The 17,169-nt window shown below is 44.1% G+C and overlaps 1 protein-coding gene across 1 annotated transcript in view; it reads right to left on the minus strand.

Moving 5' to 3' along the window:
* The window catches only part of LOC111236265 (junction plakoglobin-like), a 91,437-nt gene that overhangs the window by 44,896 nt on the left and 29,372 nt on the right, over window positions 1-17,169 (minus strand). The window contains exons 3-4 of the mRNA XM_022764939.1: window positions 5,945-6,198; window positions 5,620-5,858 (exon numbers count right to left, since the gene is read on the minus strand). Of these exons, the coding sequence (XP_022620660.1) occupies window positions 5,620-5,858; window positions 5,945-6,198 (493 nt within the window). The remainder of the gene's footprint in view (window positions 1-5,619; window positions 5,859-5,944; window positions 6,199-17,169) is intronic.

Consider the following 17,169-nt stretch of genomic DNA (forward strand, 5'->3'; position numbering starts at 1 on the left):
AATTACTTTGGTAAAAATTTCACCTGGTACCATCATCAAGTCAAAATTTAAATTTTCTCAGCACTTTAGAATACCTGCAAAACTGATGTCATTTCAATCACCCTCAGCTGTAGCCTACTTGAGGTTTACTGTGAATTAGTAAATGTCAGCTGACAACTAAGACAGTGAACATATCAAATACCTGCTAAACATTAGCATATTAACATTACCATTATGAGCATGTTAGCATGCTGATGCTAGTATTTAGGGTTACTGTAGCTAAGTACAGCCTCACATAACTGTTAGCATGTAGACTCTTAAGCTTGTGCCGCATCCCTCGGAGGATTACACTGTTAAATGTAAGTATTGGGTTTCAGCTTAGATCAACAGCAAACCGTACAACAACCAACGGCCTTAAAACCTCAGGTTTTTGTAAAAATAAATGAATAAATAATTACGTGTTGTCAAGGTTGCTAGGAAACAGAAGCAGCACTTAGTCAGACAACGTTAAGCGCGGGCAAAGCTAGTGACGACCATGTTATTCCGGTTCAGCCTTCGAGGCGTATGATTCATATTAAAATAATTTACTAAAAATAGTGTTCAATTATGTTTGAGCAATATTTTACAAAATACAAGTTTTTTTGGGTTTTAGATAGTCCAACCAGAAACAACCCAGTGGGACTCCCCTGATATTGGTCTTTCTATAGTTGTGGGAACAGTCATTGACATAATGCATTCCTGAGCCACTTTGTTAACCATCACAAATAAATGTCTAACCCCAACTGAACCAATGAAAAGCCCTTTAAGACATTAGGACCAGCCAAAAGATCCTCCAAAAATAGTTTTGAACCAAAATTTGTTTTGACATGAGCAGACACACAAGTAAAAAAACTTGATTGTGCAGGAGGTTGCTGAGGGTGAAGAGCACACCCAAACCTGCTAAAAGAAATCAAAGAAAGAGAGAGTGTGTTAAGAGAGGAGGAGAAGAGAGACAGGGAGAAAAGGTTGATAGCATTAATACAAGTCACACACACCAACCTGGCTGCTCTCTTTGAAGCTCTTAAAGTTCTAATTTTTTATTCAATTTCATTTCATTTTCTGTGTGAATTAAGCTCCAAATCAATTAGCAGTATGATTTATTCTCCTCTGTTAAGCCCCTGTGTAAGGGATTAACTCGGCAGCCCTGCCTGGGGGTTGGAAAGGCCTTTAATTTAGAGCTAAAATTGAAGCCTAACCTCATCTGCTACACTTTTTAGATGACCTCTAGTTGCTATATTGGAGGCTGAACAAAATTCAGCACCTGACAAAAGTAGTTTTTTTTTTAAATTTCAGCTCCCTTCATTTCACACTGTGTGTTTACAGAGAGAATGTCTTTTTTATCATAAGCCTTCCAACCTAAAAGACCTTACCCTCAAATACTAATCATAGCAGGCGCATTGGATTGCTTGGTCTTAGTTACAATAATAATTATGTGGTTAAAGTTGTGGAACGGTCATGGATAAAAGAAACAACACTGACTATTGGTTTAAAAGGGAAATGACCAGCAGTCTCCTGTGGAAAAATGTTGACTCATTTATCTACCACAACCTCCTCCTAACGCAGACTTTATCTTTCTATTTACATCATCCTCTGACTTCCTCCTTTGTTCCCATCATAATTACATTGGTCACTAGAGGTCACCTAACAGTAAACTGGAACTATGGGTCATGATAACCTGCTTGTACAGACAAACTATGGAGTTGTTTTTTTTCAGCAGAAGAGATAACAATAAATGTGTTACAGCGGATGGAAGCAGCACAGGCAGCAGTGGACCCTAATGCAGGCACAGGCAGACTTACTGGCAGATGAAATGACAAGGTGGCAGGTAGGTATCCAGGAAAAAACTACAGGGAACTAAATGCAGGTAGCAGGGACAGAGCAAATTAACATACAGTGGACGGGGAACACAGATACTACAGCCGTATCCCAGTTCAGGGGCCACATCCTTCAGAAGCTGCAGTTGAAGAACGATTGTGTCACAGCGGCGTGACTAGACTGATTTCACAACAGAATATTTTTAGAGTTCATTTTTGGTTACTTGGTTAAAATGTCTATAACTGATACTCATACAACAATTTATCAAATGAAAATGTTAAACCAATGCAAGAGTTTTCATGGTTGCCATGACGGACACATTATGTTTGAGTTTGGTCATTTCCTATTTTATTTTGTAGTTAGGTTCCTTGTGTGTCTCTTGATGTTTTGACTTCCCGCCTTTGTCCTGTTTCCTTCTTTGTTCATTGTCTGCCCCGCCCTAATGTGTTTCACCTGTGTTCAATCACCCTTGCCTCCCTTGTGTCTATTTAGTCTCTGTGCTCCCCTTTGTATTAGTCAGTTTGTTTGTTATTGTCCCGTGTTACCTGTTCAAGTTACCCATGCTTCTGGTTCCTGTTCAAGTTCCTTGTGTTACCTTGTGTTTTTGTAAGTAAAATTATATCTTTTTCCACCCACTCCCTTGTGTTTGGTCTGCATTTGAGTCCAGCCTTACCTTAATCGTGACAGTACAAACTAACCAAAATATGGACCCAGCAGCCTATGCCAGCTTCATGGCTTATTTGAGGTTCCTTCACGGTCAGCCTCAATCCTCCCAGCCACCCCCTTCGGTCGTCAGGCCCCACTGAATGAGTCTGACCTGGAGGACCCTGACAAGTCCCCTTTCAAGGGAACTCATCTGGCTATTTTTCCGGGGTTCCATGGTGGCCACAGAAGACAAGGATATCATGGCTCCCGTCACCACAGGAAAACTCAGCCTCAGCCCCAGCCCCAGGTTCCTTGCTACCAGCCCCAGGTTTCCAGCTACCAGCACAAGCCTCAATCCTCCCAGCCAGCAGCACCCCCATCAGTCGCCAGGGTTCTCAGCACATTGCCCGACTCCCTTATCTGATTCTAATCTGGAGGACCCTGAGCCGTCTCCTTTTTGGGGAACCCGGCTAGCCTTTCCTGGAAGGTATCTAGGGGTGGGAGCCCCTCGGAAGAAACGCAGGTCACGGAGACACCGGTTACCCAAGCAGCCTCAGCCCCAGGACTCCAGCTACCAGTCCTGGGTCACCAGCTTCCAGCATGAGCCTCGGCCTCAGGTCTCCAGCTTCCAGCCCAAGGCCCAACTACACCACTATCCAGAGCTTCTGCTCTCCAGTGACCAGGAGCCTTCGCCAACCACCTGGCTGACGCATCAGCTGTTTTAACTTTGGGGGTCCTGGTTGATGTCTCATCTGCTCCTGACTCAGTTCCTGGGTCTACCATCCTGGCTGACACATCAGCTATTTCAGTGTCGGGGGTCCCGGTAGACGTCTCTCTTGTTCCTGAGTTGGTGGTTCTGGGCATCGTCTCCCCTGCTCCTCTTGTCCTGTCTGCGGTCTGGCTGAATCCTGCTCCCCGTGTCCTGTCTGCGGTCCAGCTGAATCCTGCTTCCGAGTCAGTGGTCCGGCTGACTCCTGCTCCTCACGTTCTGTTGGCGGTCTGGCCACCAGCTGCTCCTCGTATCCCATTGGCAGCCCAGCTGACTTCTGATTCTAGTTCTCAGTCAGTGGTTTGGCTGAATCCTGCTTATTGTGTCCTGTTGGTGGCCCAGCTGACTCCTGATTCTGGTTCCCAGTCAGTGGTCTGGCCAACTCCTGCTTCTTGTGTCCTATCTGTGGTCCAGTTGTCTCCTGCTTCCGAGTCAGTGGTCCGTGGTCAGTGGTCTGAGTCAGTGGTCTGGCCGACTGCTGTTCCTGATTCCCAGTTTGCAATTCAGCTGTCACCAGCTCATGATCTCCGGTAGTCAGTCCGGTCGACACCTGCTCCTGTTCCCCAGTGGGCGGTTTGGCCAACTCCTGCTCCTGCTCCCCAGTCACCAACCCAGTCAACTCCTGGTCACCCTCCAGAGGGGCTACGCCTGCAACACTGGCCTCCTGGCGCAGGCCTCCTGCGCACACTCCAGAGGGGCCTCGTCTTTGCCGTCGTCCTCTGCAGAGACTCAGTCTTTGCTGTCGGCCTTCAGAACGGTTCCATCTGTTTGCCTGACCTCCAGGTCGCCCCACTGAACTGCCCAGTCTGTCCATACAGCCTCTCGGCCGTCCTCCCGAGTTTCCCTGTTTTGCCCCTGAACATCAATTGATGCTCTTCTGCTCTGCCCCTGTGATACCAGGCTCCTTAAATTGTTACTTTCCTTCCTGTCCACCGGCCCCTTGCTGACCCCAGCTCATGTCCATGAAGAGACATTAAGTTATGTTTAGTGTTGTCTGTCTCGTGACCTCGTTTTATTTTGAAAACATAACTCTCCTCTCGTTTCAGGTAACTTCCTCCTTCCCTTGTGTGTTTCCCACTGGTCTGATTGTCAGCCCCGCCCTGATTGTTTCCACCAGTTTCCCATTACCTTGTGAGTGTGTGTGTTTGTGTGTTTGTGTGTTTGTGTGTGTGTGTGTGTGTGTGTGTGTAGTCTGCATTTCCCTTCGTCCTGTGCCAGTTCATCTTGTCTTGTTGCCGGAGAACCACGCCAGCCACGTTGTCCCTTGCCAGGTTTTGAATTCAATATTACATTTTGCCACAGTCTTGCTGTACATTATTTAGATACTTTGTCTTTTCCTGTGTCCTGAATTTTTTGTTGGTTTTCCTCGAGAGAGCGATTTTTATTTGGGTACTTTAAATATACAGTATATTCCTCTGTTAGAGTGATTTTCTGTTGCTACTTTGTCATTAAAATATTGTTGATTGGTACTTTGTCTTGGAGTCGTGCATTTGGGTTCAAGTCTTAGTTCAGTTGTGACACCCGCCCTAATGTGTTTCAGCAGCTTGGTTAGCTCCGGCACCGCCCTGGTTGCCAGCTCAGCATCATCCTGGTAGTTGATCAGGTGGACGATGGCTGTCTTTAGCAGCTGCGAGGGCTCAGCCAATCGCTGTACGTGTCCAGTTGTGACACCCGCCCTAATGTGTTTCACTGATGTTCAATCACCTTTGCCTCCCTTGAGTCTATTTTGAGTCTATGCTCCCCTTTGTCTGTGTCAGTTCATCTGTTGTTGTCCCCCGTGTTACCTGTTCAAGTTACCTGTGCTTCTGATTACTGTTCAAGTTCCCTGTGTTCCTCGTGCTTCTGGCATATGTTCCTGTCCCTTGTGTTACCTTGTGTTTTTGTAAGTAAAATTATCTTTTTCCACCTACTCCCTTGTGTTTGGTCTGCATTCGGGTCCATCCTTACCTTAATCGTGACACAAGAGTGTGAAAAGGATCAATGGTAGTGATGAACCAGACCATTATCTGAATTTGCAGCTTCCCTCAGCGTTTCAGCTCAATGTTTAACAGAAAAAAAGCTGTAGAAAGCCACATTCCACGACCTGCTCAGTGGACAGTCAGAGAGCAGCTGGGGAACACAGTGAAGCAGTTAGCAGATAAAGAGCCAGATACTTTTCTCAGAGCTTGTGGAGACAAAACCAGGGCTGCAGGGACAGAGGGTTTACACTCATTAGATGGACACAAACTCAACTACAAATGAATGACAATGACGCTCTGTAACTGTGTTGTTGAAGTTGAAAAGTCACGATATGTGAAGATCATGTTTACAACTTGTTTCTGCTGCCCCCAAGTGGCCAAAACTTCATTGTAAATTAGTTTAATTATCTCTACCTTAGCATGCGGACAAGTGCTGGGATCCCTCCAGACTTAAATATGGCCAGCAGCCCCTCCCTCTGGTGTGACAAGCTGTGGAGCACACTGGCTGCGCACCGGGCCGTCTCCATGTCAACTGCTGTTGTCATGACGCGCACCACAGCGCCCACCATGGCCGGGGACTGCACAAGCACCCGCCGACTCGCCTCCTTTCGGGTCAGCTGGTTGACTATCATGGCCGCCTTGTTGACCACAACCTAGACATGCGAGGAAACAGATATTTGTAAACTGGTTCATGTGAGTGAGTAAAAAATGTGATACTGGTTCAGTCGTGTCACTGTACCGGATCCTCGTCTGCCAGCAGCTTGGTTAGCTCCGGCACCGCCCTGGTTGCCAGCTCAGCATCATCCTGGTAGTTGATCAGGTGGACGATGGCTGTCTTTAGCAGCTGCGAGGGCTCAGCCAATCGCTGTACGTTGCTCTGCTGTGAAGGATCTGATTGGACTGGCATAGCTGCCTCTCCCTCCACCAGGGTCTCCGGGAACATTGCCGCCCTGACGCGCTGAGCCCGTGTTAGTGAGTACTGAGCGTCTAAATCTATCAGAGTGAGAGAGAGATATAATAAGACACAGAGAGAGAATGAAAGAGTCTTTGTGTGTGTGTTTTTTTGTTAGTACATTAGTGAATTTACAGACATGGACATGGACACTCTGGACTATTGAAAAAATGACAAAACATAGGTAAAACAAGGGTCATGCAGCCTGTGTGTGTACTTGTATTACTCATGTTGTGGGGACATGACTCTGTTTACACACATTGTGGGGACTCGCATTCCCTTTAGGATAGACAGTGTCTCCAAGTTCACACAGCTTCCTGTAATGTAGACCATTAAATTGTAGGGTTGTGTGGTGGGTTAGGTTTAGTGGAAATGAATGTAAGTCAGTGAAATGTCCTTGAAGTAATGGAAACATGAATGTGTGTGTGTGTGTGTGTGTGTGTGTGTGTGTGTGTGTGTGTGTGTGTGTGTGTGTGTGAAAGCAAGTAAGATCAAGCAAGAAAGTCGCTGCAGCCTGATTGGATGAATTGGTTACATAATGCTTATGTGTGTAATTACAGTTGGGATGAAATGAGTGACTCACTGTTCAACTCTCAGCTAACATGATAATGAGAGTTATTTGAATGTAATATTGTTTCCAATTTAAATTAAGCCCTTTGCATTAGTTCCCCAAAGGACAAATATTGAGTTGGAATGGTTCTCATTAAATGAGATCTAATTTGACTAAATGTGACTAAATCTGATTTAATCTGGACTAAACAAAGCAGAGACACTGTGTCGGCCTCAGGACCAGCAGCAAGTTGCATGGGGTACAATTCAACAATATTATATACATATACAACTAAACTAAGAAAATAAGTTTAGAAGGAAACATAACTGTGACTGGATTATGTTTTTGATTAATGTAATGAGGAAATGTTAATTTACATATTTGGTAAGTTAAAAATATGTTGATACAGAAAATAGCAGACAGTGAAGTGACTTCAGCTTTATTAAACAGTCCTATGGTTCTATTGAGACTCACTTCAGATCAGGGATAGATCCTTGTCTGGTTTTAATCAGAAAAGGTTCTCAGTGACTTCAGAAACAACCTGTTTATTCGCATTTAACCTAAACCTTCATCTTTCCCTAACCTTAACCAACGTACTTTTGACAGGACAGGACTCTGGAGGTGAACCCCGGTCTCTGTTGTGACAGCTAGAGGTGTGTCTCAAGTCACTTGACTTGGATTTGAGTCAAACTCGAGTCAAATTGATGACTTTAGACTTGGGTGAACTGCAGAGCAGAAAGGCTGCAGTGTCTGGGCCAGAAACTGTATACAACAAGACTAGGTCTAAACCTAGTGTATGTCTAGACCTGTGGTCAAATCCTGATTTTATAACTGCCACATCGTCTGACATTAATCCCTGTGCTGTTCCCCTCTCTGCATATCCATCCCACCTGTATGCATCCCAAGTGAAACCTGTCTCTACCTGTCCTTTGTACCCCTGTACCGCCCCCCTTCTCCACCCAGGGTCATTGATGATCACCCTGCTTACTTGGCTGCTGGCTATGTGCTTTTGGGGTAGAGGTCTGTGGATTGTGAGGATAACGGGTCTGAGGAGCACTGTTGGATTCCACGTCGCCGGATTCTGGAACTATTATCCAGGATTTCCATCCTCGTCACCCGAACCGGCTCAGACGTGCGCCAGGTGACCTCAAGAGGGTGGTACTGTCAGGGCCTCCACTTCTGCCTCGCTGGTCGCCTCTCTCCCACTCCTTTTCCCTCTTTGTGTGTGTGTGTGTGTGTGTCTTTAATTACAGGAATGCAGTCAGGTGAGCAGGAGTCAGGCCTCCAGCTGTCTTTNTCCACCCAGGGTCATTGATGATCACCCTGCTTACTTGGCTGCTGGCTATGTGCTTTTGGGGTAGAGGTCTGTGGATTGTGAGGATAACGGGTCTGAGGAGCACTGTTGGATTCCACGTCGCCGGATTCTGGAACTATTATCCAGGATTTCCATCCTCGTCACTCGAACCGGCTCAGACGTGCGCCAGGTGACCTCAAGAGGGTGGTACTGTCAGGGCCTCCACTTCTGCCTCGCTGGTCGCCTCTCTCCCACTCCTTTTCCCTCTTTGTGTGTGTGTGTGTGTGTGTCTTTAATTACAGGAATGCAGTCGGGTGAGCAGGAGTCAGGCCTCCAGCTGTCTTCACCTCCTCCTCCTCTTGCCTTCACCTCCTCCCACTCTTGTCTTCACTTCCTCCTGCCCTTCTCTTCACCATCTCCTTCTCTTGCCTTCACCATCTCCTGCCCTTGTTTTCACCTCCTCCCACTCTTGTCTTCACCTCCTCCTACCCTTCTCTTCACCTCCTCCTCCTCTTGCCTTCACCTCCTCCTCTTCTTGTCTTCACCTCCTCCTCCTCTTGCCTTCACCACCTCCTGCCCTTGTCTTCACCTCCTCCCACTCTTCTCTTCACCTCCTCCTCCTCTTCTTGCCTTAACCACCTCCTGCCCTTGTCTTCACCTCCTCCTCCTCTTGTCTTCACCACCTCCTGCCCTTGTCTTCACCTCCTCTCACTCTTCTCTTCACCTCCTCCTCCTCTTCTTGCCTTAACCACCTCCTGCCCTTGTCTTCACTTCCTCCCACTCTTGTTTTCACCTCCTCCTCCTCTTGTCTTCACCTCCTCCCGCTCTTGTCTTCACCTCCTCCTGCCTCGCTTTACTGTCTGAGTTGACTCTGCTCTAGCACCCTGCTCTCTGTGGTCTGCACCTCCCTGGCCTCCCTTAATGGTTTCCCCACCATGCCCCGGTCTGACTCCAGCCCCAGCTGAGATCTGTCCATCTTATGACTGTCATCCTGACATTTGGGTAAAAACATGACACTCTTCTTTTGTGGCTATCAGGAGCTCATCGAGCTGCATTTTAAATTTCAGCGGGACCACTGGGCTTCAGTTTAAGAGGTGAATCATTCACATGTCACTAAATATTTGAAGTACATGCTCCTGAAGCCCTGTGAGCTTTGGAAAAGCTTCGGTTAATTAGGATGACAAGTAGGTATTTATGTATTTAACCTTTACGAGATGAAGCGAGAAGAGAATAATTGCTGAGATGAACTGAGGAGAATAGAAGCATCTGCTGCTGAACCTGGAGGCTGACTTTTAATACACTCTAACTGGGTAGTGGATGACATTTCTTGCTGAGCCTCAGGTTCTCTCATCATTAAAGATATTTTGTAGTCATGCCTCAGGAGGAACAATTGTTTGATAGATGACGTAATAATCTCAGAGCTGATGACAGACGGAATTCAACCTTATTAGATTCCGCCTCAGAGGGCCACAGTGCTGTTGTTTCTCTGTCCAATATGTAGAGCACTCAGAGGATAATATTCCAGGTTTAAAGGCAAATCAAGGGAGGGTGATGTTACAGTGTGTCATATATGGATCATTTTGAAATAGGTCTCTCCCCCGGACAGTGGGATCAACAGCATATTTCACAGTCTGTCACTTGAGTAGTTTGGGATTAGGGTAAATGGTTCTTTACAGAGATTAGAATAGCATTCATTAATTCATGAATGAAAATTATGACTATATATATTAATCAACCACTTTTTTTTTCGCATGATGAAGATGAGACAGAGATGACACAGACATGATGTCGTGAGACAGTGACAATATCATTAACAAAAAAAAAGCTGAGTAAAATGGAGTTACAAAATGAAAACTATAACAAAATCTCGATTTTCATTCACAAAAAACAGAACACAGAATTAAACTTTGTTTTTTTGTTTGTTTTTTTTTCAATCAATGTCATAACGTAAATGTGTGTCTGTTATTGGCTGAGCTGCACATTTGTCCCCCCCGTGCACCCGAATCATCTTCCCAGATGGCCAACAGTGGTAGCACGGACCTAACTATGACCTTTAATGCTACAGAAAACTTATGGCGACAGGAAAAGAACATGATGGGGGTTGAACAGACCTTTTTCAAATCTAATATCACTGAGAGTGTGTATTGTGGTCGGGAGAGAAGCCCTGCGGCTACGAAATCACTGGGAAGAAAAGCACAAATATGAAGACACCTCAAGGTGCGTCAGACATGAACTGAGGTAATAACATTATTTTTTAAAGCTTTGCTGAAATGTCAGTAGTCCAGATAGCAAGGTTGGCTAACCTTTGACTTAAGATAAGTTTTTACTTTTTTTTGGAGTGTTAAACTTGGTATCTCTGCTAGAGCATGCAGGTCGCAGATTTTCAACAGGCCCCTGGAATTAAATGTTGTCACTCTATGTCATCTACTAGTTATTAAAATGCAGAGCATACAGAAGACTGAATACAGTTTGGTTTCAGCTGTCTGGCGCTCAGCTTGTGTTGTGTATTAGAAGAGGTTCCAAAAGTTAATCTTAATGATAGTGTACAATCTATTATAAACGGACTTACAGTTATATAGCGCTTTGTCTAATCTTAACGACCACTCAAAATTCACACAGTCATTCATCACCCATACACACAGTCATACACTGATGGAACAGCCTTCAGGGGCATTACAGGGCTCAGTATCTGTATCTAGACATGTGGACTGGAAGAGCTGGGGATCGAACCTCCTGAGCCACAGCCGCCGTAAATATGAGTATAACAGTCTTGTACAACAGTACCACTAAGGCCGACAAAACATTATATGTTGCTGCAGGGCTGTTGTACAGGTTCTTTCTGACTGTGTAGGGCTTCATCTTCTCTGGATTCTCAGTAAAGCTTGTACCAATGACTGACTCATTGCTCTGCCAGGATTACATTGGATTTGCTGTTGCATCTTCCCAGACTTCATGGTTGTTTCCTCTTCAGCGTTTGGATGTTTTGATGAAATGAATAACATCATATCAGACACCTGCAAAGCCGTTTTCTTAATCACACAACCTTGTCATTCTGTGGATTTGTTTTACTTTCATTTTCTTTCAGAATAAAATCAGTGGGATGAAATCTCATCAGAAAGCACTTTAGTGAAACTCAAGAGAAATTTATGTAAAACTAAACTAAATGTTCAAACCATCCTAATTCTCTAATGACTGAATCATCATCATGTGTTTTGTGGACTAAAACTAGACATATATTTATGGTTTTCTTTGACTGAGACCAGACTAAAATCTCCAGAGTTTTATAGTCGACTAAACCTAAAAAGGATGTCTGACTTTTTTTGTGTGTCTGACAAAAACAAACTTTTGATCTGAGGACTAAGACTAAGACAAAAGAGCCTAAAGCAGAGGTTTCACTCCGGTAACAAACCATGGTTTGTTCAAAGCAGTTGTACCGAGGCAGAATGTTTGATGCCTTGTTTCATCACATCAGAAATCACAACCATCATTACGTCACAGTTGTATCAGAGAGGTGTTGAACTGATTTTGAGTGTAAGATGTCCTTTTCCATCTGTCTTGGTATTTAAAATCCTTTTAGAATCGTTTTAATAATATGAGCTGTGCTGAACAGAACCAAGAGCACTTGTCAATTGCAGACACAGGGAGAACATGCAAACTCCACACAGCCAGGTTCAGACCTCTTAAAAATTCTTGCTGTGAGGTGACAGTGCTAACCACTACACCACCGCACTGGCCCCACGTGTCAATTTTATTTAACTGAATCATAACACATGTGTTCTGACTGTTTGATCATGGTCCCATGATTATTCTGTCCATAGAAATGCAGAACACCAAGAGCATCTCCATTTTGACTCTTCAAAACAATGGACCATTTACACAGCAACTGTTACACACTGATTCACTGCTTCATGCACTATAAGCACTTGATGTATATAAAGTGCACTTTTGATGATCTTTACCTTGCACTTATTAAATGGATGTAGTATCTAGTGCTGACACCAAGGTCTCCTGCAGCGCTGAAGCTTTAGTGACAAAAGTAAATGTAATGCTTCAGGATCCGTCTCCCTCACTACAGTGTAGCCGCGTAAATACTGCGTAGCAAATAAGACAACACTCACTGGATGAATCCACACCTCATGATTTACATTGAAAGCCAGTGTTCAGTGCAGATGGAGGAAATAGTGTTCAGGCACTGACACTGTCTGCACACACAGTGTTTGTAACGCAGTGGGTGAGCCTGGGCTAACTACAGTCTCACTGCATGCTGTGGCCCCAAGATTTCCCTTTATCTGATCTGAGGGGCCAAACCTTCATCTCTGGACGGTGTGATGTGAATCCTCCTAGAGCTTTGTTGTCATTAAAGTTTGCATTGATTTTTGTCAAAGTTGTATTATCCATGTCGAGTAAATGACTGCCGATGTTTTCAATCAATCTTACTCTGCATTTTCACACAACTGTATTATAACATTGACAAAGAGACTTTGTAGACTTGCTGTTTACTGTGATGGGACCGCATAACATTAGTTCAGAGGGGAGTTATTGATTTTCAGACTTTGAATATGAACAGAGAGCAACATCTGTCTAGAGAAAGTAGGAGAAGTCGGCCGGTCCCAGCGGATCAGTCCAAGGCTGAATTTCTTCCCAAGTCTGACCGTGGTCTGGTTTACAGGGAGGAGAACCCTACGAGCTGCTACAGGGTCCAGCTGGACTCAGAACTGGTTCTTCTTCTCCTCCATGTGTCAGTAACTTGATGGTTCATAATGTTACATGTCTGTTTTCATTCATGACGGATACAGTAGACACGATAACGTTAGCTAACTTGCTGTTGCCGATGTGATGAATTTGTTCGGCAAATGGAACAATTTTTTTTTTTTTGTCTGTTGCTGATCGAGCTAAGCTTCCGAGTTTGGTGACTGATTGGCTGATGGAGTTTAATTTTCCATCTTCAAAAACACATAAAAGTCAGACTACCTCCTGCATTGTCACTAAATGTTGGCACTGGATGTGTGACCTGTGGCATCATCCACTAGGGACATAATCTGACCTCAAAGGTCAGTTGGTTAAGGAGGATTTATAGCACCATCTCTACCATGTCCCTGTAAAAGGCAACAAGCAAACACTGCACCAGGCTGATAGTTTTGCTTTCAAAGTAGCTTTTATCTGTTTTAAGCTCATATCTTGAAAGCTTTACACTGCAGTAAGCACTCAAGTGTCTGACAACAAATCCATTGTTTTCCATTAACAGTAATTTGCACTGACTCTTCAAATTATGGCACCTCATGTTTAAAGTGTTAGTGCTTCTATTTCATGCTGCCTGAACACGACGTACCAGGGAATTTGATTTTGGTTAATGTCCTTAAAAGCCACCGTTGATAGTTTTTGTCACTTATAGGAAAAGACATGAAAACATGGTTAAGAGGAAATTAACTCAACCAACGAGAATATGAAGGTGCTAAACTCGAACAGCAGAATGTGTGAAAAGCTGTTGGTATCTCTGAGAAGAGATGTTTGGCTTCAAACTACAAAGTCCAGTGACACCAGGGCACCATAAGTCTGTATCCGCTGCAGACAGCGCTAGAGAAATTGATGTCCTGGAATAAGTCTTTCCTCAGGGGAAGCGATGATTAGAAAGTGTCTAGGAGGCAAAGCAAACACTCTCCTCTGTCTGGAACAGGGATACAAAAAGCTCACCTGGGTTAAAATAGCCTTTCATGTTTTGGCTCACCCACAAATATTTTGGATTCAACATTGGGGGGAAAAGAGGCACAGCAAAGCCCAGTAGTCGTGGATAATCCCAGCAGGATTTGTGAGAGCAACCAATGAATTTTATCACCAAACTTTATTCAGTTCCCAGGTGGTCGGTTAGATAAAACATCCAGATGTTTGTTAGGACAGAACCGGAACCTACTTTTCACTCAACACCTTTGGATGCACTGGAACAATGCTACAACAATAGGATAAGAAATAGGAAATGTGGGGGTTGAAATATGCAGAATCACAGGTGTTAATCACCTTTGTGAATGACAAAGAGATTTAGAACAAAAAGAGAAAAAGGTGATAATTAAATGTAGGACATCGTGTCTTGCTGGGGGATTATCTCCTCACTGACATTAGTTATTTTCTTTGCGTGTGAGGTAACTGATGGAAAGCAGGGTGTAACATAATGCAATGCTGTCATGGAAACGTTAATTTCATCGCAGTGAAACAAGGATAAAAGGACTGTGTCTTCATGTTTTCTGTGAGCTTGCAGGGTGTGGACGTGATCAGGAGGAACGGGGGGGGGGGGGGCTGTACCACCACACTCCTGGATTAAGCCCATTAACTACAAGGAGCTTATATTATTATGATTCCTCCCAAGGCAAAATATAGTTTAGATTGTGTTTCTCTGTTCCAGGCAGCCACTGGTTTCACTTCCATTTCAATATGCATTAAAGTCAACCTGCAAAGAGATAAAACTTCCTCCATAGATAACACTTACAATATTGTCACATTATAATGCAGGTGTGAACCGGGACTGTTGTGTTTTCAAGGATGCAGCAGTACCAGAGTCCTGTTGTGACCTCCTCTGTTCCAGTAGCTTCAGGGACTCAGCAGCAATGCTAGAGCTATAGGGTGGATAATAAGCCTAGAGCCACAAAGTATACTCACCATATGATAAGATGAACTAGAAACATCCTCGTGGTTGTCTGCCTCCTCCACTCAAACTAGTTTCAGGTTACGTCCCTGTTTATCCAGAGTCGTATAAAATATTAAACATTTGTGTGAATTTTTGTCATAATTGAGCAATTTTGAGTAGTGGCTAAAGAGTGTTTTGTGAAGTCACACTGACCTTGACCTTTGACCTTTGACCACCAAAATCTAATCAGTTCATCCTTGAGTCCCTGTGAATGTTTTTGCCAAATTTGAAGACGTCCCATCGAGGTGTTACTGAGATATCGTGTCCACGAGAATGGGACGGACATAAGGAAGGACAACCTGAAACCTGAGGCATAATGAGTATCTACTGCAGCACAGCAAGATTTTGAACCTTGCATTATTATTGTATATTGCATATCATTGACAATGATTCACTTACTTACACGTAAATGTAGCTGCCATGAAGTTTTACTAACATAATGTGTAGCAAATGGTTTCTCTGTTAAAGTTAGGATTAGGACCCTGTGGACCTTGTCCTTCCCTGTTTTCCTTGTGTTCTCCGCTGTGTTCCCTTCCCTCTTGTGCTTATTTGTCCCCAGTTTGCGTCTGTGTGTGTGTGTGTGTGTGTGTGTGTGTGTGTGTGTGTGTGTGTTCAGCTGGGTGTGGTCTCCTAGATCCTGCTCCCTCCAGTCTCCATCCGCACCCGCTGTTTTTCACACGATCAACTCCACAGCCACCTGCAGTATTAAGCCCGCTTCGACTCTTCACTTCCAGCTCATCGTGCGGTATTATGCTACGGCCAGGCTTTTGCCTTTTTTTGCTGTGTCTTGTTGGATTGTTCATTCACCCTGAGATTTCAAACAAATGTGCATGTGGTTCTGTTGATATTACAGCGTGTGTCTGCAGACACAGTTGTGCGCACACATTTGTCAGTGTGTGTGGTCCACTTATCATTCAGTTATTCTAGTTANGTGGACCTTGTCCTTCCCTGTTTTCCTTGTGTTCTCCGCTGTGTTCCCTTCCCTCTTGTGCTTATTTGTCCCCAGTTTGCGTCTGTGTGTGTGTGTGTGTGTGTGTGTGTGTGTGTGTGTGTGTGTGTTCAGCTGGGTGTGGTTTCCTAGATCCTGCTCCCTCCAGTCTCCATCCGCACCTGCTGTTTTTCACACGATCAACTCCACAACCACCTGCAGTATTAAGCCCGGTTCGACTCTTCACTTCCAGCTCATCGTGCGGTATTATGCTACGGCCAGGCTTTTGCCTTTTTTTGCTGTGTCTTGTTGGATTGTTCATTCACCCTGAGATTTCAAACAAATGTGCATGTGGTTCTGTTGATATTACAGCGTGTGTCTGCAGACACAGTTGTGTCTGCAGTTGCGCACACATTTGTCAGTGTGTGTGGTCCACTTATCATTCAGTTATTCTAGTTAGCCTGGACAGACACAGGCTCCGCCTCTCTGTCAGTCTGGACTGACCACAGTAACCTGACTGGATCCACCTGTTAACCTGCTGAATGTTTAACAAGCAAAGGTTCATGAGAAATGCTGCTTATTTACCCACATTAAGATTTGTTCTGTTTTTCATACATTTGAGTTTTGCCTCAGTTTCACCGAGTGCTGCACAGATTCAGTGGCCCATAAAACAGATAGTAGTCCATAAAACAAGAAAAAACCTTGAACTTTTCCTTATTTTATACATAAAAACACTGCAAACCATAATAACAAAAGAAAACTCAACAACACAAAAAGTTGCAGACATTTGTTTGGGTCGTTTTCGAGGTGATTTGAAGTTTCTAACTTCATCTGTTCATGAGTTATGTCCTTCATATTTATGGGTGTTTTCTGTCCTCCTTGAAAAATCCGCTCCAGAGCCTCTGCTGCACTAAATATCTGACTGGTCACATCTTTCTGTCTGTTTTCTGTCACTACAATAAACTTAGAACAACCTCTCCACTCTCTGAGCCAAGAATAATACATTCAAGCCTCTGAATCAATAGCAATAGCAGTGTCTAATTCAGTGACATGACTCTAGATGTCACTAGCAAAGATGGCGGATGAGAAACGCACAGAGAAAAAGCAGCAATGAGCCAAACAAACAGTAAGACTGACTTTCTAACTTTTCATATTATTCTTTCAACAAACAGGGGCTCATTGGAAAGCGCTGATTCTCTAGTTTAACATGAAAAATGTCATGTGTCTACCGCAAACCATCATGGAGTAATGACACTCTAAAGTATACGCTACCGGTAAACAAAAACAAACGATCTAATAAACTGTTGAACATTATGGACTTTCTACCTCAAGTTTCAATTCTCTGCAACTGAATTTTCACAGTATACTAAATAAACTGAAAACCAAAGGCAGGAAATAACTTTTGAAAGGGTCGGGAAAAGGCAACCACATGTGATTTGTAGGAAATGGGTTAAAACTTTACAAGATTTACAATTTGGTTTGGTTCCTTGATGAACTTGGTATTGCTGTCACACAGCTTCTCTTCCTAAAAGCCAGCTCTGTATGTGTAATTTGCTCTCTTAAA

Source organism: Seriola dumerili, unplaced genomic scaffold, assembly GCF_002260705.1.
Source record: "Seriola dumerili isolate Sdu_G_001 unplaced genomic scaffold, Sdu_1.0 BDQW01000609.1, whole genome shotgun sequence".
Classification (NCBI taxonomy): Eukaryota; Metazoa; Chordata; class Actinopteri; order Carangiformes; family Carangidae; genus Seriola; species Seriola dumerili.